At 35.4% G+C, this 25,619-nt stretch overlaps 1 protein-coding gene across 1 annotated transcript in view; it reads left to right on the top strand.

Annotated features, from left to right (window-relative positions):
• LOC126845563 (A-kinase anchor protein 200-like) overlaps window positions 1–25,294 on the top strand; it is a 37,499-nt gene extending 12,205 nt beyond the window's left edge. Inside the window, exons 2-8 of the mRNA XM_050584271.1 lie at window positions 7,606–7,973; window positions 10,836–11,147; window positions 22,820–22,936; window positions 23,014–23,169; window positions 23,238–23,381; window positions 23,452–23,535; window positions 23,781–25,294. Of these exons, the coding sequence (XP_050440228.1) occupies window positions 7,776–7,973; window positions 10,836–11,147; window positions 22,820–22,936; window positions 23,014–23,169; window positions 23,238–23,381; window positions 23,452–23,535; window positions 23,781–23,840 (1,071 nt within the window). The 5' untranslated portion in view covers window positions 7,606–7,775 and the 3' untranslated portion in view covers window positions 23,841–25,294. The remainder of the gene's footprint in view (window positions 1–7,605; window positions 7,974–10,835; window positions 11,148–22,819; window positions 22,937–23,013; window positions 23,170–23,237; window positions 23,382–23,451; window positions 23,536–23,780) is intronic.
• Window positions 25,295–25,619: the final 325 nt, after the last annotated feature.

Below are 25,619 nucleotides of genomic sequence, written 5' to 3'. Positions count from 1 at the left end.
TATTTATGTGTATAATACACTTGCCGACTTGTGTGTGTGTGTGTGTTTATGTACACCTCTTGTGGACTAGGCATAACGCAATACGACGGAATGACAAGCGGTGGTGTATCGATGTAAACCAAAACCGTGACCGCAGGAAATGTGATATTTTCATGTATTCTAATAATTATGCGTTTGGGTCGAGTCTTGTTTTTTTCCTACACAATATTATTATAATGCATGTATATTATACTACACATACCGAAATTCTTGCAACGGCCTATTGTTTCGTTTTTGACGAATCGACTGCCGATTTACATTTATCGCCCACGTCGTGATAACAACGGATATCTCTATTTCTGTTGTGGTATACATATTATACATAATAGATGGCAGTGCGTTCGTATAACAGCAGCAGCACTATTCTTAACCATGACGCAATGTGCTGTTATTTTTTATAATCGTTATAATTTTTTCCTCTCGCGAGGCAACGACGTAAAAAAAAAAATTTAACTATTAAAATATCTCACGGTTTTAAGTAAAATATTTCGATAAGAACATTGTTATTATATATTTTTTTTTCATATCGTCGAAAAAACAAATTTAATTCATTCGTCTTATCTGAGGTATGCGAACTACTGCACAAAGGAAAAGACAAGGCCTACTACACTCTTTATGACGACTCGCCGGAAAAGAGCGTCTCATTTTTATTCAGTATTGGCGCTAAAATATTTTGTACAGGGCCCGCGTACACGTGTGTTGCTTGTGTATATCAACTGATTGGTTCATCATGACAAGCTTATTCGACTGTAATCAACCGTTTTGTGGATTTATCGTTCGGGCATGACAGATTTTTTGATTCGATAAACGCGCTCCTCGACGCGGGACGACCGCAGTTATAGTTCACTCTTTTAAGGCTTTTTATTGCCCGTATAATAATACCAATAATTCATACCGGTATAGCCTTTTAATGTTATTATTTTCTCTCTTGTGCCCATTGTTCTGCTTATCGTCGCTTGCACTATTGACCCTAGTGTCGATTACCAAAGCGCAGGAAATCGATTTTGACTCGTTTGATTAAACCGGAGTTATTTTCAGCTCGTAATTTTTATCCAATGACGGTGGTGATGATGATAATAATAAATAATATAATTTGTTCGAATGTTTAACAACGAATTCCAAATAGTTGGTCGTTTATTGGACGACGGTGTTTTGACCTCGCGTTATCATCTCTATAGCCTGACTCGGTTTCCTGTCGTACATTAACAAAACTGCATGGAAGTTTAAAAAAATAGCTGTTGGCTAAAGGTATTCTTGCAAGGATGCACTTGGCACTCGTCTGAATTTATAGTACGTCGTCGGACATGTTAATATTTTATTAATTTGTCTGTCGGCAACCGCCATAATAATATTGTTATCTATCATTGTTGTCTCCAATTAAGGGCGTCTTTTATTTTATTTTTTTTGTCACTCGTCTTAACCGATAGCACTGAAAATATATAGAACGCGTATTGCCTATAGTCAGCTGCTTATGAAAATGTTCCCTGATAGGAGGCTGCCTTTTTGTGTACAGTAATTGTGTTGTCCATGATATTTGTTGTTTTTTCTATGATTTATCAAATATATGACGGAGTTATCAACATATTATCATCACCTAACCTAACATTTTAATATGTATCATGGAAAAGTGACGTAGCATTTTTACTGTCTATGATATTATAAAATTTTAATGTATATATTTTTTTTTAATTCAATTTTTCAATCTGAATACGCGTTCCATATATAGAGTTCAGTGAATGATAGCGAATGCCCGCCTCTCGTTTAAAATAAAATAATCTGAGGAAAAAATGCGAGTTCGGAGACGTTAATCACACGGTATGACGTCATTGTCGTGATTCGGCGTCATCAACCCCTTGCCTTACGAGCTTATCGTGCGTGTCGCCTCTTCTAGAGACTGTGTGTCGTGCACGTGGCCACCACATGAAACATTACTGACAACACAATCATGGTCGCCTCCTAATGTCTACGGCTTTTACTACGTCCAGTATTCAATATCATAGTATTATGCAAATTAAATTGTATGAAAAGGTCTCTTTTTTTCAATTTAAAAAGTTAAGAACCACTTTTAAACCGAAACCTACCAGTCAATCGAAAATGTTGTGTAATATAAAAATGTATAAGGTCAGCAATGGGATTGAAGAACGGCATCTAAATAAACGACCAGTTGTTAGAACGTTAGATGTCAATGAACGCTTCATGAAATATAAAAAACAACATTTTACTGCTTTTGAATTCCTGTTTTGTCAGCAGATTATTTTATGTACGTCCGTAGACAGGTGTTTCATTACGTTTAGGCACTCTAGAGGTAGACTAGTAAAAGGCGTTTAATAGATTCAAATTATTTTTTATTGTCCAAGCGGAATGCATATCGGTTAGTAATATTTATGATTTGTCCTAACCACATATTATTTGTTCTTGGAAAAATATTGTTAGTTTCTTGTAAAGTATATTTTTGTAGCCAAACATTTTAATTTGATTAACAAGTAAAATAAAACAAAAATGACTTTCTCATGTAATTTTTAGACATATTTTCATTCATTATTAAAATGTAAAAAATAGTGTTTTTTTGGTAATGTTAGTATAAAGTGCGATTTATACAAGTTTTTGCTATTAAATTTATCGTTGCTATTTTTATTATTTAACGACCGATGTCATAGTTGTGTTTTGATGATTAATACCGCTAATTGTTTTATGGTGTCTTGTTCAATTTGTTTTGGTGGTAAACTAATGTTGGCGAAGATACGACAAGGGTGCGTACTATACATAGGGGGGGGGGACATATTTAATCAGACTACCAGACCGAGATAACAGCCAAAACCCTAGAGGGAAATCAATTATGGTTTGTTGTCGGATGTCTTGAAATGCCGCCAAAGCTTGTGTACTCGTGTATGTGACCCTTTGTAATAGATGTACGTACATTTCCCGTGCCGAGGTAAATCTTGAAAAGCGTGCTGCTCATCTCTGTAAAGATGTCTTTTTATGATAACTGATCGTCTGGACGTGTCATCAGGTAGCGTAAACGAGTTTTGTATTATGACCAGTCTTATTACTGTTCTCAGTCTTGTATGTGTAATACTTGGTACAACTAATAGCTTTTTACCAAATTTTCCATTTCTATCTCTGGTTACTCATACAATTTCGGGGGCTCGGATCAATACAAGACTGCGTGAGTCATAATTTTTGCGAACAACATTCGGTGCACTAGCATATCGGCATTGAATTTGCGCAAGGTCGTGATATGATTTTTACACGGTGATTCATAAATAATAACAATGTGCTTAACAAAACATAGGTACCGCTTCCGAAAAATAATATGATACAACGTCGTGTTAAAGTAAGAGTTGGGCATTTTATATTTCTAATAACGAATGACAAAAATAGTTTAATAAAATCTCAAATAAGTTTTTGAATTTTGTCAACAATAAAATAATTAGCCTAAAAAGAATAAAATACAAAAAAAAACCTCATAATAAATCATTTAATCGGTTTTTTTTATTCGAATCAAAAAACTATTCGTCAGTCTTTCGAAAAATTATCTAAATATTGCCGAACTACGTTTTTAGTATTAATAATAATTTTGGGGTAATCGTTTGTAAACATGAACATTTGTAACAGTAGTGACGTTTTTTTTTTTTGGCGTGTCGTTTATGAATTATGATTTTTTTATTGTATAATTTTAAACGACTATGTTGAATGAGTGAAATCTAATTTAATTATCAATAGTTAAATACTAGTATACGGTTTTGATTATAACGTTAAGGCCTTTGGATGATTTCATAGTTCCAGCAATTATTTAATAAGCATTTATTATTTATTTTTTTAAATTAATAGCCTCGTTGCATTACTACTATTAACTCGATTGACCACATCAAGTAATGTTATATATGAGTACACTTACTTTTTCCCGTTTAGGGGGTGACCTATGTCGGTTTATCGTGCTATACATTTTTGCTATAAGTCTTCACTCGGTCTGTTGTAATGATACAACACAGCTCATTTGTCGAACCATAGCCCATAACTCACTATCACTTCAAATTGAAAACGATGTGATATCGCCTATTCTTAATCGAGGGATTTCTAACAGTTAATTGCAATACCGCTGCTGTAATGAAATGTATTCCTACTGATAATGTAGTACTGTGCTCGGTGCGCGAGTTTTGATTGCTTAGAAATCATCAAACGAGCATTTTACATGTACGATTCGAAAGTAAAAGTATGATTTTAATTTAGATAGCTATCTACGATTGTTGTGGCCTGTGGCAGTGGTGTCGTCAATTCATAAAAATAAAGCATGCGAACACCACGCGACTTTCAAGTGTCTGTCCGACTGTAGTAGTGGTTGTACTCGGCAGAACGGTATAATCAATACGTCATGTAGATGTGTATGATATAAAACGATAAATGAGTCATTCTCGCCGTAGTGGCGACTACCATAGCAGAGGGTCGCCGGTTTGTACACTGTTGAAAACCGGCGGCAACGGCGATGAGTCACAGACGGCTTTCCTATTAGTCCTGCGGGGCAGCGGCAGACGAGAAGGGAGAAAGTGTGCTTGTGCGTGTGTGCGTATACCGTTATGATGTTTTACAGATAATGATATATTCATTGAAACAAATGACGAAATTAAAGTAGTGGATCAATTTACATATTATAACGCGGGCGTTCAAACGAAATTATTATTTTTTTTTTTACTTTAACCTTACCCATTCACTTTAACGGTCGCCGTCTTCTCTCCCCGTTTGTTTGCCGTCGGACTTCTCAAGTGTTGCATATTAAGCACTCGAAAACTGTTTGCTTTCCGTTCAGTTTCTGTGTTAATTTTATCGAAAAACAATTTGAATTTGTGTTTTACTTCTAGTTGACTTTAGATAGCGTATTGTTTATCCTTCGCCACTCGCTGAAGAAATGCATGCTAATCATTCTATTATTACTGTGTGCGCGTATAGCTTTTGTACACACATTACGCTCATTAGTCTGATATTTGATAGTAAAATTTATTTTTCTATTCGTTTTTGTATTTAGGACACACAAATAATAGGTAAGCATAAAAAACAAGATAAAAATAGGTGTTTTGCAGTTTTAAAACTTATAAGTATAGTTACTATTATAATCCCTTGCCGTTAATTCAATGGTTGTCATGATCGAACCTCATGCTTCATATACATAGGTTTTGTTTAGATGATTTAGCGCATCTCTAATCTAATAACTAATAATATGGCCATGTTATGATTTTTGTTTACAAGCTCATCGATATTAATAACCTACAATGAACCCTCGAATATTTTTATTTATCACTCATTTGTCATCAAACATTATTACCCTAATATTCCTTACCGATAGTCGATTGTTATTAAGATCGGTATAGTTACTCTCTTTTGATCAAGTTATGACACTAATTCAACATTATTTTGGTATAAACAAACTTATTTTGAAAATCCTATAACAGATTATTATAAGAATTATAAACATATTTCATTTCTTTTCGTTTTTTATTTTAACATTGTTTAACATTTCGACCTTGGCTCTACGTAATGTTTTTTTTAGTCTGTTATTAATGACCGGGGAATGATAATGACCACGTTCATACATACGTCTATTGTGTTATATAAATCTTGTTCATTGATTATTCAACGTTGGATATGGATGCTTTTATCAGGTCGACCGTTCATACTTCTATTAATCAACTATTTATATGCATATCTAATATTATTGTTTTGCAAAAAAATCAATTGTTTATTTATTTTAGTAATAATGAAACCTCTTCAAATAATTTATACATGTATGTATGTTGTTATTATAGTTTAATATAATAGGTATGTTACAGAATATTCGGTATAGTTCCCCTATTATCGACTACGCCCGATCGGAAATTAATAGCTCCGTCATCAATTCCATTGAGCCATTTAAAGTTTTATTTTTATTGAAACAAAATCCGTTTAGTGGTTGTGTTGTGACTCATGGTGTGTTTCGTGAACGGAGCGAAGAATAATATAGCTAATTGTAGTGACGAATATACTAATAGAATAACAGTACAACACCAACTGGATGTCATTAAATCAAATGTGTTGTTCATAAGCGCGCTTTGTGTAACGTTATGCTCGCATTGTAACTAATGTAATACATTAGTTTTTTTTATGTGAATTACAAATAGCGCAAACGATCCGCATACTTAAAATGTTTTGTTTTATTGTATTTAAACTAAAGCGCTTAGAAGGGGGCAGGGAGTACTAGGAAAATAATGAAAACAAACGACTTGGCTCATCTAGTAATATATTTAGTAAATGTATTATTTACGACAGCTGCGTGAAAATTCTTTACGCTCAATCGTTAACAAAAAAAAAGCCACATCGTAGTTGGTCGGTCGTAAAATTAAAAAAACGTTGAGAAACCATTCCAAGACGCAGAAAATTATTCACCGTGTAACATATGATATTATTGGGCGTGTAAACTCGTACATATCCGGTGTTGGTTTCCTGTTATCAAGTAGAAAACATGTATTCCGAACCTCCCAATCGGTTGTAATGTCTAATTAAAACGCAATTACGACGACTTTGTGATTCGGAACACTCGATAAACATTTTTTTTTGTTGTAAGTAAAGTAGACACTAGTCGTCTTACGTAAATTGGTTATTATTCATAAATATATAGTTTTATACAAATGAAAACATTCGGGCGTGTCTGTCGGCGGCGATAGATTTTAATTGTTATTAATACTGTTAGCGACGGTTATTTGTGTTTGTCAATAATATATATTAGAAATAACAAGAGTACCGCCGCCGCATAGTTGTGCGTTTAATCATCTTTTAATCTTAACTGGTCCTCTTCAATGACGACTCACGTGCCTAAACTCGACCGGTGTTAAGTACTTACAGTCGGTAGCCCAAGGGCACACCCGGGGGAGAGGGGATACATTCGATTGTGTTGTGGGACTGTGCAAGTCGCATTCTCGCCTAATAACATGCGACGACGGTCTCTAAAGTGAATCAATCGCGCGCCACAGTCGTCTTCCCGTTTAAATAATACAAGTTAAATCACGTTCCAGTGACGTTTCTCTTGGCTCCTTCTCGATAACAATTACTAGCGTGTAATAATAATATTGCTTATCCGACAAATTTTCATATAGAAAAACAAAAAATGTCCCTTCAATACAATTATATCGAGTACTTTACTCGATATAATTCAATATAATCAACAAATCTCTCACTGTCCGCCTAGCTCTCTTTCTCCGTTGCTGTCTCTATCCCAGTGATCAACCTAGGTCGAGTAGACGTGCATAAATCAAGACCGATTGTTAAAAACTGTTGGCCGCCAGTACAGTATTATTTTATTAATTATAATTATTTTAAAAGAACGAATTCCCCGCCGATAAGTGAAGTATTCGCCGTGCCCTGTGCGTGTGTGTATAGATAAGACCCGCCGTCTCTTGGTTGTATGTCTATGTATATAATTACAAATTTATTATGTACGTATATTGTAATGTTGTTTATCCACGACACCGCGGCGGCGGTTGGTGGGGCTAAAACGATAATGATAACTAATTTTGCTTTTTTTCTTTTTGTTTGTTTCAGACGAGCCAAACGTTGACACAAGAGTGTGTGCGACAACACTATAGTGAACGTGCGCTTATTTCAAACATCGTACAGTGTGATTTTCTGTTGTTAAAACATAATTAGTTGTTGTTTTTTTTTTAAATTGTAATTTCGACGAATTTAACTTACTCGTAAGAACAAAATAAAATATGGGAGCCAGACAGAGCAAAAGGTCGGTAGACATATCCGCGGGGGCCACCAAGGCCGAAAAAGGACCAGCCGGCGAACCTTTGGAAAACGGTACCATTACGGCAGCATCCACCGATGAGAAACAAGCGGTCGAAGCTAATGGTACTGCCGAGGAAACGCCAAAACAAAATGGATCAACACCGCATGTCAACGAAAAGGTAATATTTAAAAATTAAGTTAATAATGTTGTTTTAGTCGGTCTGACATTAAATACAAATCCCGTGTCTCTATAGAAACCATCTACCGGCGGATAAAGTAGACATTTATTTTTTTATAACCTTTAAACTGTCTTGTAGTCGACATCTGTAATGGAGGGAAAATGACGTGAGCGAGAAAAATGCTATACAATTAATAATTTTAAGTATATGTATGCAGTTAAGATTCCTTAAGAGAACGCTACAAACTTGGTTTTAGTTAGTTTTGTAATAACTTAAACAAAATTAAAATTATTCATTCGTAAAGAATAATTTTTTTCCCCATTTTTTATAAAAAAAATATGAAGTATAGATATTGAAAAAATAAAAATGTTACGGCGTAGATAAAAATTTTCTTAATACATAGCGAAAATTTGGTTAATCAACTGCATGCTAACATGCTTTTCCCGCACAAAGGTATTTTGACGGGGAAAAAATTATAAATTATCCTATAGAAATTACTGTGATAGTTAAAAATAAAAAAATGGAAATCAATAAAGAATCCTTATTATTGTATTGATACTTATGTTAGATCAAGCTCTAAATTAAGATTTTGCGAAAAATGTCTTAAACTTTACTCCTTAGAAATGGGCAGTACAGCGTCGTCTTAAGGCTGTTATTAAAACATATTATTACCACACAAATTACCTTTGCTGTTACTGTAATTATTATTAATCATAATAATGACAATTATAATATATACAAAATAATTTGGATAGCTATTTTCGAAATGGTCGTTAAATGCGATAATCGTTTAGCTTTTAATATTCAGTAACATTTCGGTTATTTTACACTGCTGGTAACCTATGTAAATTTTTAGCGTCACGTTTTACTCCTGTGTTTTTTTATAACTTGACCTAGACCTTTGATTTGTGGCGGCTTTATCTTGTTGTCTTCGGTATTTAATACAATGAACTGCATACGTTTAACGCATTAAATATGTGTAGTACGTACCGTGTAATAGCTATGATATTCAGTCTCTGGAGATTTCTATCAGTTTGTTTGTTGTATACCAAATTAATTTATTTCTATTAAACTTGTTAACTTGAGATTTTGCTGATGTTGAAACGACTGCATACCTACCTATTGAATCTTCATGGCTGCCTATTTAGTTGTAGGAACAACTCACGGAGAACAACAAACCGAATATTCACATTCATAGTTTACCTCGTGTCTTTAATAAAACTCATAATTCATTTCTCAACAAGTAATATTATATATATTTACATTTTTTTGAGACCATCTAATATGCACTAAACTAGGTTTCAGTGTTTGGTGAATAGGTCATAAAACAACCGTCACCGCTTATTGTGCCTACTCGACCGATAGGTGAAAATTGTAAACACAGCCATAACACACTATCAGTGAAATTTTATTGTAACTTTATTACTGTTTACTTAAATTTTTTCAATGCGTGTTTCTTACGAGAATTAACGTAAAATATGTATGTATATACATTTTCTCAAGGTTTATTTCCACTTATTCATCCGATAATCAAACTAAAATAGCAAACTATTTTTAAAAAAAATTGTTGACATAAACATGGTCACGTGTTACTGTGCGTATATTTGTAACCTCTTTTTAAATGCCAATCATGAATTTTTATGAATGACGATTAAAAAAAAAAGGGTTAAAAGTGAATTAATCATATGAAAATGGTGGTCTTCGATTATAAATTGTTATACCTATAGATAATCTATTTATAGATTTAAAAACAGAAAAATAATAGATTATATTTTACTTTCATAAAATTCGTAGATTTCCTTTTTAATGCATTTGGTGTGTTCCTCTACTTGTATCTGATGATGGCCCAAAAAGGTCGAAACGCGTAATGTCATTAGGAACAAAATGCTAAAACATTTCATCTGTACTGCTATCTCTTGAATCCTAGTTAATCGAACGTGTCGTTCAGAGCGGTGAAGCTCGCCATCGACATCGGCGATCCATCGGTCTGAGAAAAAAGAAATCCCTCGGTTTCCTCTACATGCTGTGCGTTTTAGGAATACTTGGGTAAAATGGAGATCGCGAGTCCATTGTACCCAAGTGGCTCCGATTCCTACAGTACGTAGGAGGACACCGTGACTTTTGCGAGAAAACTATCCGTATTATTTGGATTTCTTTTTTCCCTGTTTGTATATCGGTCACTCGAGTGCGCGTTGAGATGATGAGTGAGAAGGAGAAATCGAGACCCGTTATGGCCCTGGACCCAGCTTTAAAAGCTTGTGTTGTCCGCCTTTATGAGGGTAACGGTTTTTATGGCATTTGTATCCTATACTGGCATCTGATGAGGCCCAACAAGGCCGAAACGCGTCATACAATGAGGAACACATGTGCTATGCGCGCGGAAAAATATGTAAAATCGTTCATTACCGCCCTTTTAGAGGTGATTGTTTACTTACAAATGTAACAAACATAAGAGAAGAGGGTCAGAAGAAACAATTATTTGGTTTTATAACCCGATGTTTCGACGCATTATAATCGAAATCCATCACTAGGAGCCAAAACATTTGCTAAAATTCTTATAGTAAGTACTTAAAGGTTTACACGCTATGTCCCCTTTAAGAGGTGATTGTTAATGTTAAATGTGACAATCATAAGAGAAGAGGGGTAAAGCGAATTTTTGGTTTTTAACCCGATATTTCGATGTACTGTCATAATCGAAATCATCACTAGGGGCCAAAACAAATGACATGTGAATCATATAATGATCTATTCTACCTCCTATAACGACTAACGAGTAAAACGTGTACGTGAGATGTTTATTTTTTGTGTCCAATTTTTTATTGAAAATGGTATGTATTAACCCCCATTATATTTTGTTCGTAGGAAAATGCTGAAACGACACCGGCTCCAGTCGAAGAGACCAAGGAACCCGCTAAGGCCGACGAAGAGAAACCCACGGAAGCCGTGGCTCCGTTAGCCGAAACCAATGGCGAATTGGACACCACTGCCGACGAATCCGTAAAGAGTCCCACAGACGAATCGGCCACACCCGATGCACCGGCGTCTGCTGAAAAGAAACGTAAGAAGAAAAAGACATGGTCGTTCAGGAGCATCAGTTTTTCGAAAAAGGACAAATCCAAGCCTGCCGTCAAAGAACAACCGGCTGCCGACGTGAAAACCGATACAGTACCAGAGGTAAGTGAAAATATTTCACCAAAATGTTGATATCGATACACTTCTGGGATTTATTTTACATAATAATTCCCTAAAACTACCGGAAGTTATGATTTATTTTGGGGTGGAGGGTTGCAACTATCAACATTTTTTCGAAACAAATCTAGGTATTTTTTAAACGCCCCCTTAACGTGGCGCGTTGAACTGTATACAACGTTTTCCGTCCTTTAACAAGAAAGTAACGTGACTTTACTTTTGACAAATTTGACGTAGGTTCGCCGTTATTTATGAGTAACCTCTATATTCAATACTTTCTTGACAGCACTGACGTGAAAATCCCTGATGAGATTAAATCTATTTGGGTCGAAGCCAACACTGACGGTAGTTTTTTTTTTTTTAAATTAATAAAGTTCGCTGGCAGAAGATAATAAATATACCTACCGACTATCCCGGCGGGAATTGTATTATTTTTATTGATATTTAATACCTATATTTGTGTTATCATCGAGTACACCCGAGTATTGGACGTTTTGGAATCTCACCAATTTTCGCAGCTAACCCTCCTGGTTAAAAGCATTTCGGTCCCCCGACGATTTTCCAAATAATTGAACTTTAATATGGAGACTCAGGATCACAACCTCGTACCGTCGTGAATCTATTCTGCTACATTTCTTTAATCACTATTATTATTATTATTATTTGTGGTGTGGACAGTAGCGTGGTGGTCACAAAAGCAATCGTGAAACCTTGAACCTAACAGCTGAGGACGTTGACTCGTTTCGAACACCCGCCGATGCATGATAGCCCTATATATCGGCGGCAGTTCCTCTAATAATGTTCCACGCCATAACGCGTGTCGATAGTCACGAATTTTAACAGTGTTTTAATTTTTTTCTTATTATTATTATTATTATTGCCGACGGAGGAGGGAGGATGAGTGTGTTATATGTGCCACGCGCTACAAGAATTAATCATGTTTTGGCTCCTTTTATATATATTAAAAAAAAGACAACAATAGGCGTTTGAAAATTGTCAGCGTAAACAATAACTACAAAAAAGCATACATACACATACCTCTTTGATGATTATTATAACACTCGCTTATTATATTGCGCGCGTGGACGTATTTTCAGGTGGTTTTTCTTCTTATCCAATACAATATGCGCGACACGACTTTTGTCTACCACAGGAAACAGTATAAGGCGAATAATTCTGTGTATTTGCCACCCGTTTTCCTCCTCTTCGAAGGTATTTCTAATCATCGGTAAACCACACCTCGGCAGGCATTCGAAAAATGTCCCATTATTTTACTATTGACCCGTCCTTTGTAGTGGCTTCGGTGCGCTCATCTCTCGATTGTAAATTTCTAAGGTACACAGCAGCAGTTTTTTCTGGCGGTTGTATATGTTTTAATAAAAATCTTATGAAGAAAAAACTTATCTATAATGGAGTGCACTTTGTGTATAATTGCTTCCTTTTACTACTTCATTCAAAACTGCAGCAAGTTTGTTGAGAGAAAAAAAAACTGAGAGTCGACCCAACGCACGTCCCATTTAACTCAAGTGTTTACGAACCCTGTTGATAGAATAAAGAGTCCCCCTGCACTAGTATAAAACATAAAACGTTTTCCTAATGATGCACTTCTCCTGTGAACAATCATTTTAAGTACCATAATGTCAATAGAGTTCCGGGGAAAGCGTTATCACGTTTTTCAAATTATTCTTTTTATTATTATACGCCGAAATATCGTTTCGAGTTTCAGGAATAAACTAAATTTCTCGTGTTATAAATAAAACAAATGCAGTTGTTTCCACTTGACTTTGGCGAGACGTGTCTTGATTAATAGTTTAACGCATACGTCAAAGTCAAGTTTCTTTCCGCTGGTTGTGCGTGCATAAGTGTATGGGAAAAGTTCCGGGCGGGAAAAAGGGATCGTCTCTCCCGGTAATGGTAATGGTGGCCCGGTGTTTTCCTAACCTCAAAAGAAAAAGGAAGGAAGAAAAAACCGTAAGGAAGTAATTGCGGCCACGTGAACCGAATCTCCTCTCCCTCGCTAAACAAATAATATACTGTTACGAGAATCCACTAGACCGGTTAAAAGTTAAAAGAGTTGGGTTTGTTGTTGCACGACCCTTGGATATTGTAAAAAAAAAACCATCATAAAAAAAATTAAATGACTTGGGGCGGAATAGCCACGAGACGCCCGCGATCGATCCGGTTGAGAACTGTCGCGACGCCCCTGGTACCCATGGCAACAAAAGGCGGCAGCCAAGCTGTGCTTTGTGGAGGTAACGTGTCTGCTCACCGGCCGGCTACCGCCCGAAACTGAATATACAAATGTATATGGTGTTATCTATATTTGTATATATGTTAGTGTGTGTGAGTTTAGATTTATGTATATGTCGCCCACGTAGTCTCCACAAAGGCCGGCGGTGTGTATTGCTGCAAACCGCCAGCTGGCCAGTTGTGAGTGTTCATTATTATTGAATTAATTGTGTATTTCCAGAGCGAGTGCTCACACTGACCGGAAGTTGTGTGTAGGTTTACACGCACAACCAAATTCTAGTATTTTCCGTGTCCCCCCGGGAAGTTATATATATTACCCGTTTTTTAAATATAATATCTATAGTTAAAGCCTAAACCTAATAAAGCTGCTGTGTCCTTCCCATTGGCATATTATTTAAAAGAAAAAGCAAACCAAACCATTGCTTCTTAGTTCTTCGCGTGCGTATAGTTAGGTCATTTTTTTTGTTTTGCCTTTTCATTCGGTTTTTTTTTTTTAATCACCTAGAAATTTGATAAATTGTCAAAACACATTGAAAACGCTCTTTATGGATACTATTTCTACGGGTTCCTATTGTCCCATGGAATCGTGTGATGTTTTCACAGTTTCTACATTTGTGTTACCTACTATTGTGTAACGTTCGTTTTTGTTTTATTACCGACTATATTCTCATAGTTATTACACATTTGTACATAATCACGACAGATGTTTCTGGGAATCGAATCTGGGAACCAAAACGCAACACCGCGCACGTACTCAATACAAACACTTGCATTTCGTCGTTGGTTGACTCTAACAGAGTATGTCAAACAACCAATTACGATGTATATGATATATTATATGAATATGATGAAAGATGATATTATTATCAATTAATACAACGGCGCTTATGCCTCAAATAACTCGTGTGCATTGTGCAATCGGGGTTTGTTCAACGTTTGTATTGATTCCAAACGTGTGAAATCATCGACCGATTCGTTGGTTAATTTACATAATTTTTGAGTAAACCTTGTTCGTTTAATGGTCACTGCGCGGTCAATAGGCAACAACTCAATTAAAATAAATTTATCATATTATAATTTTTCTCCTTTTTTTTTTTTTTTTATTGAAATCGAATTATCATAGTACACACGTGGCTATCAGTCGGTGACGCATAAACCGAAAATGTTTCGGTTGATTTTGTATATTTATGAGATAACAAATTCTCTATTTATAAACTGACAACGGACCTTGAACTTCTATATAGTTTTTTTCCAACTAAAATCGCAGTTTCCGAAGCTAATGACGATAAGGAAAATATTTGTATCCCGCGGATTATGAGATGCGTCGATGCATTGGTATGCGCTCGATTTTAGTATTATTATTGTTAACACAATATAATACCGCACCTGATTTAAATTAACATATTTGAAATCCCGCTTGTTGTTGTATTATCCAAGACTGTGTCGACGAATTATCGCTGGTCGATTAAATTATACTGAAACGCAGAGTACGGGCTAATCGATAACAAAACATTCTAATTAAACAGAACCCTTGCGCCTCGCCTAATATTCACGAGAACCACTGTGTAACTTTTTTGTTTGTGTTGGCATAATATTTGCTCTAAGTGATTATGCGAAAAGAAAACAATGTAATATAATATATTATAATCATGTATTCGTGCGTTGTCATTTTTTGTTTAAGTACTGTAATAAAAAAAAAAAAGAAGATAAAGATAAATTTTGATATACTGCCCGGTACATTGTACGAAATAAGCGCCATTATTTTGAATCGCTTCGCCGAAATTATGTTATTTTATTGAGATTTATTTTTCATTATTCATGGTGACCGCATCCAGTATTTTTTGTCAGGACCATACATAATATGATCTAAACAAATTTATTATGTTAACAGGCGACCGTTGAAATGCGTTTGAGATCGCCTAATCGCCAGGATTTCGTCCCATAAATAAAATATTATGTACATTAACCATTATGTGTTTTATCGATACAGCAAACACTCACAAATCGAGCATCCCACGGTCATAAAACAAAATGGGAACAACCCTCGTCCACCGGTCTGCCCAAACGTGTAAATAAACAACGTGGTTAGGAATTCTCCTTTGAACGTTCCAAAACGCGTTTAAAGTGCCCACCGTCATCCTTATTACGAGTCACAATACATAATCGTTACTATGTATAACGATAATAATAATAATTATTGTGTACACTACAGTTAAGCCCTTGTTTGTGTAACGCCGATCAAGTTTCTTCGTACTTCGGATCGGATTACTAATCGATTTTCCTTGGATACCTCTTACCTTGGGATCGTTACGACAAGAATAGTAAATAAATATCCGTTATGTATAACGTTGCGTCTTGAGAACTCACGGCGTGTACTGTACCAACGCCTTGAAAACGTATCGCTCATTTCTGATCAACCCTGCCTCCAAGTACATTTAAGTTATTGTAGATTACCAAAAGTAAATCTCTAATCACACGAAAAGAAACCTTATTCCGGATTATTATTATTATTATTTGCCCGTTATCCGATTTTGTCGTATTTGTGTCTACTGACCTATGTAGGTCGTAGACGACGGTAAAAACAAAGAATCACGGCGGCCCATTATTGTGCATGTACACCGGTTGTAAACACACCGTTATGCACTTGTTGGAAGTAATCCTAAAAATTAGCAGCAGGTATGCACAATACACAAATTATGAAACAACAGAATACTTTCAGTGTAGTGTTGTCAAGTGTGTAATATATTTTGAGGCGAACCTCCAGGGCCCTCCGCCGCCGCAGTCGACAAGGAGACGCGCGCCACGAACAAACAATGAGAAATAATATAATATAGAAATAATAATAATAGTAATAATAGTGATAAATAATAACAGTAAAACCCAAAGATCGCCGTCGAACGTCCTTCATGTTGGCGCAGGAAAGGGGATAGAGGGGAAGTAGGAGAGGACTACTGACAACAAAGCGGAAGGCACTCGGTATAATATTCTGTTCTCCTCGTGCGCGTTTCCCCTTAACCGATAGACCAGATATATATACACGCGGCCAGAGTATTGTATAGCATTGTAATAGCTTCGGCGGCGTTCTCAACCGGTTTGTATGCTGCTGTTGCTGCGCTGCCGTCGAGGTGCATTGAACTATGTTGATTTTTTTTTTCTTCTTTTTCGACAAAGCCGTCGTCGAGAGCCTCTGAGCTGCTGCCAACGTGCCGTGTTCCGCGCACGCCCGCTGTGTATTACCTATAATATACAGAGATACAGTATACACTTATACACACACACAACTCTAAACCGAGTAGAATATTAGTAGTGTGGTAGTAGTAGTTGTAATAATAGTAGTAGGAGGAGGAGGAGGTATATATATCGGTTTGTTTTGTTGCCTCCGGTTGCGGTTCGAATCGCGCGTAACCGCGGAACGGATGCTACGTTGTGCCCCCCAGCGGCGAACTCCTTCTCATTCGTCTAGTTTTTTTTTTAAATGCATTTTTTCTTTTAAACTTATAAATTTGACCCTTACAGTGTTGTTGTAAATGCAGTCACTACCAGTAGCCGTCATTATTATAATAGTTGTTGTTATTATTATTATTATTTTAAACCGTCGGTGCACGTGAGAGATAAACTAAAGCGTTTTGGTATTTTCTTTTTCCACTTCGTTGTTTTATCAAGTACATAATTATGACAAATGTCGTTACCAGCCGCAATAAGAAAAAAACAATAGGAAGTCGGCGACGACAAACATGTGTGAGGGAAATTGACGACGACGGTGCGCTGCGCTTCATGAGAAGAATTTGTCTTCTGCCATTACAAACGTTTTTTTGTTATTATTATTCCGTTTGCTTAATAATAACAAAAGCTGTTAATAAAACTCATGGCTACCCAAATAGATAAGGGTACACAACGTGCCGCCGTTGATAAATTGTTGTTGCGATGCGGCATACGATATTCCTCTCCCCTTGTTGCAACAGTATAGTCCTGCGTGTACGTTGTATATGCATATATACATGTATACAGCAACATCGTTGGTGCGACCTATCTTTTGTCTCGAGTGCCTTTTCCGTTTTTTCCGAATCGGACGTTACGCCATATATCAACGGGTAATAGGTCCCCTTTAACCGAACTAAACATCCCCCCCAACCACTATGTAATAACCATAATATTGACAAAAGTATACAGTAATAATATAAATGCTGAAACGACAGAATCCCCTTTACTGTTGTTGTTGCCGTTTAGGTTTAATATTTTTTATTTAGATATTATTTTTATTCTTATCCGATTTCTGATTATCGACATTTAATAATGGAGTGCCTAATAAAAATGCTTAGTGAAATTAGAAATTCTCGAGCTATTTTTCCCTGCTACAATCGGACGGCACGGTGCAAATGAAGCGTTAACGATTTTTTATTTTTTTTACATTTTCGGCTTTAGGGAACAAGATAAATGCATTTGCTGTGCCGGCATTGGAAAACGTGACTTACTAAGCTCACGAATTCGCCGCACCCCCCATTTCACGCATTTCTTTCGTCTGCAGTCGGACGGCTTAACAGTTACAAAAAAATCGACGTTTCGTTGTTGGTCGGCTTAAGTTTTTTTTATTGTTTTTCATCGTGTATATACATACTTACTCCGCGATGCTCTTGTTCCGACAATATTTGAAAATGCTTCCGACCCCGATGCCAATATTATATAAGCAGCATCATCCCTGCCCTCTTCCGCCCCACCATCGGAGAAACTAATATCGGTTATACTCGCGTTTCGACGTGGTTTTGATGGGCCTCCTAGACACTAGGAATCTTGTGTAATATCTCCAGAGGGTTGTCATTTTTATGGTCTTAGTTTTGTATATTATTATTAAATGTATATCTTGCGCTCTCTGTGTATTGACGTGGTATAATATCAACCGGCGAACAACGAGCCGATGATTGATAACAATACTGCAGTCGTCCGCATTCTACAGAAATGTCGAAGGAGAGAAGAAATCATTAACCGTGACGTAAGAATATAAAGGCGGGACGACAATGGATGAAGAAAATCTTTGGAAGCCCGTTTAAACGCTCGTAGAAGCCGGTTGGTTAGACGTATTGAAACGACAACGACTGGTGTACTTCAACCGTAATTAACCAGTTGTTGTTTTCCAAGATGATATTTTTTTTGTTCGATCCGAGATTTTTTGACACTTAAACAGTACATGGGAGGTAATTGCGCGCTCGAGTATCGCGCGTTTAATAGAGTTTAATCAATTAACTTCTCGCGGGCGTTTCCCCTCTCGGTTTCCGGACAAACCGTAATATTTATACGCCGACAAACGTTTCTTTATGTACACACTTTTCGGGCATGATTTATGTTATTTTTGGCCGCCGAATTCACCGCCGTAGTAGCTCTTTAAAACCACCAACCCCGTCCTTAAGATTCAAATAAACACGCGAAACCCATTAAGCCAATCAATGAGAAACTATACTACTTGGGCGTATTGACTTCACGCCCTTCTGCGCTGCTTGTGTACACTATTTATAATTGCCGTTATTTTATGTAGTTTCTCGGTCGATTACGCTCCACGGTAGCGCCTACCTCTGTTTGAGTGTATATTATTATAAATTATGATTTATGCATTTCCACTGAGTCTCGTACGCGTTACGGATTGCGTCGAAGAAACGATAGTATAATATTATCAATCGGGCTAGAAATTGATTTGGCTCTGTGATGTTGGTCTAATGTGGCAGCTGCAGATTAAACAGACTTAAACGGGAGAAATCGTACGGTAAACGCGGGTTATATAGAATTGGGACACGCCAGACATCTGATAGGAACATTTATAATGTACACTTCTATATTTTTTTAATCTCGACCGTGTATATAATATTGTGTGCCGAGACTCAATACTGCTGTGTAATTTTATACCATAGAGAAATTCACGTGTATCGCCGGCCCATAGGTTTGCAATAGTTATGTCGGTTAACCTATATATTATATATTTATTACTATTTATTGTAACGCCCAGAAGGCAAAAAGTTTGGAGAAAATGTAACAAATTATCTTACACAAAAAAAAAAACAGTATCAATTGAAAATACACGCTCTTCCTAATGTAATAGATTTTATGTAAAAAAAAACTGATTTCTTCTCGATTATAATAGCTAAATTATTTATTAACCTATGGTAGACTTTTTTATTGTATTAACTATAATTACTAATATTATACGATTAATACGTTTCCATTTCGGTAATCTGGCTATTGTCAAAATTGCATCGACCATGCAATATGCACTTGTTCAATTTTTTCTGTATCTTGGATATTACTCTTGACGGGAGAATTGTTGGGAAAAGGATAATTTTCATTTTATTTATTATTTCATTAGGACTATTATTTCTGTAATTTCATCATTCTATTAATGTTAACTTATTATTGTATAAACTAGTAAATGAGTGTAAAATTTCTGTTCAAAATCTATTAAATCTATTGCGTCTACTCGACGACTGGATTTGTCAAATGTTATTTGCAACGAATGTTTAATTATTGCAGTACTTGCCACATTTCATTTACACTCGAACAGTATTCCTGTACCTAATCCTATTACGGCTGGCACACGTTCATAAAACTAAAACGAACACATCAAAACAAAAAGACATTGCAGGTACCTACCGTCGAACGAGAGGATTATTTTAATGAACTCCTCCGAGTCATTTCGAACGCCGTGTTTTTCTTCAGGTGTCCCATTAAAACCAGTTTTCACTTCGCCGATTTTAATGATGGTGCGCAAAATCTTATCGGGGTGGGGTGACGGTGGCCGGCAATTTATGGCTTTTAACTGACAACCAATGATAAAACAGAAATAAGAGTTCCTCGCCCTGCAACCGCTTTGTCGAGATAGGTTATTTACACCTGAAAAACGTTATACGCTGAACCTTCCTTTCTTCCTACCTTCCCGTCACAAATTAAAACCATTATGTGCAAAGAGTATAGTCAAATAATTGTAAAAACAAAAGACCGAAGAAAAAATTATACAAATAATAGCGATCGGTGCCTATCACACGTTTTTTTTACATTTGAAAATACATAATGTGTAATAGATAGTATCAACTCTCAAAAATATTATAGAAATCTGCTACAAAAAAAAAAAAATTAAACGACGATCGAGTAATAAATTGAAACTAAGCAGCTGATCGGATAGTTAGCTATTTCTATTTTGTCTTTCAATGAATATTAAATTGCAATCAGCAATACCGACCGAGCAATTGATTGCAATCAGCAAAAAGAGGATAGCGAGAATTATCGAATGGGACTGTTGGGAACTTCAAGTCATTACTCTTCTGTGGTAAAGTCGTCGAAATCTAACTCAATCCGAGTTTACCACAATATTGAATACAAACGAGTGCCGCCGGCGAATAGCATACATTCCAAATAGGACTAGGGGCATTTACTTAAAAGTGGGCTAATTTTGTTTTGTTCACGTCACTTTCATTTGAATGAATTGTAGTTTAAAAATCCACAGGTGGTAGACGCAAATAGTTGTGAATTTCGTAGTTTTCTGACGGCTGTAAAATCGGTATCGCCTAGAATAACAATGTTATCATCAATAAAAAGAGATACAAACAATGTTGACTCTGTTAAAGCGCTATGTTCGCGTGCAACGTCTACACTGTTGCTTCAGCGTTTAGCTGCTGACGGACTTCCGGTGTCGGTCCAAAAAAAAAAAAAGTCCAACCACACGGTATAGGTGTACTTGATGACTTTGCTTAAGCCGTTTAGTCAGATATCTTAAAAGCCCAGCTCTCTCGCCGTGAGCCGTTAAGCGATATCGTCCTGCGTTTTGCTGTATCGGTTTACGTGTAGCGGGCTCGCTTTTTCCACTCTCTTATCCCGTCAATCTCCACGGATGATCGAGTCCGTTCAAGGATGTTACGGCGATCTTGGCGTGTCGTCCTCGCGTGCGATTCGCCATATAACATAACCCGCATGTATAATATAATATGTGTATTGCGCCGCACATACACGTGTGTAAGCGTATCGTATCCGTAAAATCTCAATAGCGTGGCGGGAAATTCTATCGATACGATGGTATGCAAGTGAAGTAGAGGAGAGATAAATTGGAGAAAAAAAAAACCGAGCAATTTTGTAAACAATACGTACGTTTCATCACGTCATATGTGTCCTCCCAGATAAGCCTATAAATAAAACGGTCCTGTATCGTCGCAGCAACAGTAGTTTTGTGTGCGCTTCCCCGTGCATCGCGTCCGTCCGTTGGTCGAGCTTGTTTTGTTCTCGCCTGCTGTTTCCTTTTATATAGGAAAAAGCTCTTTTAAGTGTACAATTTACGACTAGCTCGTCCCCCCGTCCGTTGCCGTCGACATGTCGTCCGAAAATCTTCTGAGCATCGTGGCTTTGCCCAAGGTACGGATAAAATACTGACAACATTTATTATATGTTTTTTTTCCAGCTTCTTCGCCCCTTTGCCGAGACAATCCGGTCGTCCCGTTATCGCTTACGTTTTGCAATAACTCAATAGAATAGAACGTAAACGTTTTCTGTTTTCCTCCCATTTATTGTTCTGTTAGAATCATCGACGATTGATTGTGTGTTTGTCGAAAGACTTTTCCACTCATGTAAAAAAAATATATATATTGAAATAATTCTTTAGTTAAGAGCAATGGAGTAGAAGTATAGCCGACTTTGTATTTATTTCCACAGTCTGGTTAATCATAATAGTTGCCAGAATAAAATATGTTTTGCCAGTCCGATTCGCACACGACGTTTGATTGACACCGTGTACAAATTCGCCGGCCAATCATTGTGGTGCTCAACACGTGGTAGTTAGGTAGACCTCGTACTGTTTATTCCAGCGATACTTTTAGTGTATGATTAATGAATAATTTTTTTTCCCTGACAAAGACCGACCGACGGTAATCTTAGTCACACGATTGAGTGTTTCGTTTTTCAACATTTAAATCGCTGTATTGATTGTGTTCTCCGTTTTTTGTCCGACGGCACTTTAAATGACATTTACAACAGCCCTTAACGAGTACAAAATAGATTCGAATAAAATTTTAAAAAAGCCAAATGTTAACCATTGTTGTCGAATGTCTACCGGCTTATTGGTCGGTTCCCGTGGGGGCAAGTTGATTAATGGTGTATATGATATATATATATGTACTCTGCTTAGCCATTGCTGACCCCTTGGCGGCGGTCACAAGACGTGTATTGTATCGGGTTAATTGAACGTAATTCGATCATTGTGTGCGCGTATAAAACGTGATCGCCTATCCCATGCCCTCTTGTACACAGTGTGTGTGTGTGTCTCGCCACGAAGATTGTTGGCCGTTTTTTTTTTTTAACCTTACCCACATCGAATTCATAATTTTTCACACACCCCATTGTGTGTTAATAAAATAATAACCACTGTTTTACTTTCATTTCAGGTGGCCGAGGAAGAGTTTGTTAAAGAAGTGGCAACTAAACCCCAAACGGAAGCAGCCGATCCTGCCGTCGAAGCCCCAAAAGCCGAGGAAACCGCTGCCGCCGAGAAACAGCCAGAAGTAAAAAATAATTGCTTTTCAATTTAAAATATATTTATATATATGTATACTAATTCGATGCTTTTTTAATAATTCAGGCCGCGCCAGCCACTGAAGTGCCACCCCCGTTGCCCAGCAGCCCGCCACCGGTAGAAGCTGTTGTTGTTGCGCCGACACCGACCATCGTCGAAACTCCTGCCCCGGCACAGCCCGAAGAACCTGAAGTAGCAGCACCACAACCCGAACAAACCGAGGTAAATTTCAATGAGGTTTTTTGATTTTCCTATGATATTTTTTACTACATTAAATACTATGCTTTCAGGACGACACAGTCGGAGGTGGAGAAGGATTAGCCGAACCGCCAGAGGGTTTAAACACATCCGATATCGAAAAGGAAGTTGCTGAAGTGCCTTTAGTAAATGGCAATCATGTAGAAATTGAAAAATCCGAACCATCGTCTCCAAATGTAATTACAAAAATCCTAGATCTCTTAAATGTATGTGTGTGTTTTAATGTTGATTAACAATGCGTTCTAGGTCGACTCCGTTACCGAAAAAATTGAAGCCATTAAGCTTTCCAACGCAGCTGATATTAGTGACATCCCCAATGAAATTTCAAACGTAAGTTTTATAGTTTAAATATATCATGTTAAAACATTGTTAAATATATATATATATATATATTTTTTTTTAACTCTATTAACATTAGATGTGTATATAATAATACAAAAATTAATGTTTTTGTTCAAACTAGTAATTTGAATTCGCTTTTTACAGAACAAATTTTGTGATTTATATCTTATTATAATATAATATATACTTGTTATAAAAAATTAACTTTATTTTTTATTTTTTTTTTTATATAGAATGTCAACGGAGTGAGTGATGAAGTAGCTGTCACAAATGGTGATAATGGTCACGACTAAATACGGTTTAATATTACAATTTTTCTTAATCCACTGAACTTATCGTTGACATCAGTTATCGAAAAACTACATAATGTTATTGCCTACTACTTGATGTGAAAAAAAATTTTATTTTATAATTTCTCTTATTATTTTTTTTTACCTATCAACATAAAACAAAAACACATCTCCAATTTACGAAATGTGTATTCTCTTGCAAATTATTTTTATAATTAAATGTTTTGTGAACAGAAACAAAAAGCAAACAAATTTCCATTACAAAACACATATTTTGTACAATTTTTTTTAATAGGCTGTTTATAAATATAAATATATTTTTTTTTTTATTATTATTATTATTATTAATTATTATCATTATTTATTATTATTGTCTTAGATTTTATACATAAATGAAAAAAGCAAAAAATATATATATGTATAATAATAATGCTTAAATATTACACCATAATTATTTCATGAAAACGAAAGTTTTTTTGCTCCATTTGATATAACTAAACGCTCAAATTTTTTTTATAACAAACTAATTTCCGGACCAATTAAAATACGTTAATTTTAATTTTATATACACTATATTTACTCGGAACAAATTTTTTACACAAAAGTGATCAAATTTTCTACATTATATAGATTATTCGTAAATATATATATAAACATTTTAGCATGTAATTGTATTTATTTTAATTTTAAAATATTTATAAAACGTTAAAAGTAAAAAAAAAATTTAAAAACCACAATATTTTGTTTTGACTTATTTCTGGCCCAAAAATTAAAAAAAAAAATTGTTGTGAGTTTATAGTAAGTTATATTTTCGGTATAAAGTCCAAAGCGCAAAACGAATTATCGTGTGCACAATGATGATGATGATGATAATACATTCCACAGTTCATTATTTCGATAACTTTCCTAGGCGGCTTCTCACTGTATATTATTTATTATTACTATTATTATTATTATTACTACAATAACAAAATATATTACATTATATATTTACTGTAAGTGTATAGTTACTTCCAAACTTTTTTTTAAAAAAATTAAGTGTAATATTTTTAAATTCGCTTATAATACATTATATTATTATTATTATACATTTATGTATAATGCTAAAAACAAACAACGTAAAACACGTTCTGAGTTGTGTTGATGATACTCCAGGGTTTTCAGCTATTATGATGCACCCGTAGTTAAGTCTACAATCTTTTAGCTGAAAATCCTCTTTATATTTATACTCGTATAAGATAGTTTGTAATTTTATATAATTTTTTACAAAAAATATAAAAGAAAAAGTAAAATATTGTTTGCTGTTATCTCAAATAATTAGGTATAGCAATCTAATATGTTTGTTTTTTTTTTATCGTAAAAAAAAAATATTTTGATAATAACTGGTGGAAAATTTAGCGTTGTTAATTTTTTTTAGCTCAAGCCTAATTATCGGTGTATAAAAAAAATATATATTGTAAATGTTAGCTTTTTTAGATTGTTCTTTTTATTTAATTTATATATTTTTTTTTTACTTCAAAATTTTATTTCGTTCATATTTTTTGTATGCATTATCTAAAAAAAAAAAAGTCGTGTATATTTATTCCTAATACAACAATAAACAAGTTTTAGCGATTATGTCAACTATATATAAAATTATACACATAAATATACATATATATATATAAATATAATAATATATATATATATATATATATTATAAATATATAGTAATAAGTCTTGTATGTGTCGTTTTTTTGTGAAGAACGTCACTGTACGTGTGAATGATCATTTATCATTTTA

Source organism: Adelges cooleyi, unplaced genomic scaffold (genome assembly GCF_023614345.1).
Source record: "Adelges cooleyi isolate 19-005CV unplaced genomic scaffold, UGA_ACOO_1.1 ACOO_flye_CR_arks_rails_tigmint_CR_PRNA_8, whole genome shotgun sequence".
Classification (NCBI taxonomy): Eukaryota; Metazoa; Arthropoda; class Insecta; order Hemiptera; family Adelgidae; genus Adelges; species Adelges cooleyi.
This window is presented reverse-complemented; position numbering and strand designations above follow the sequence as displayed.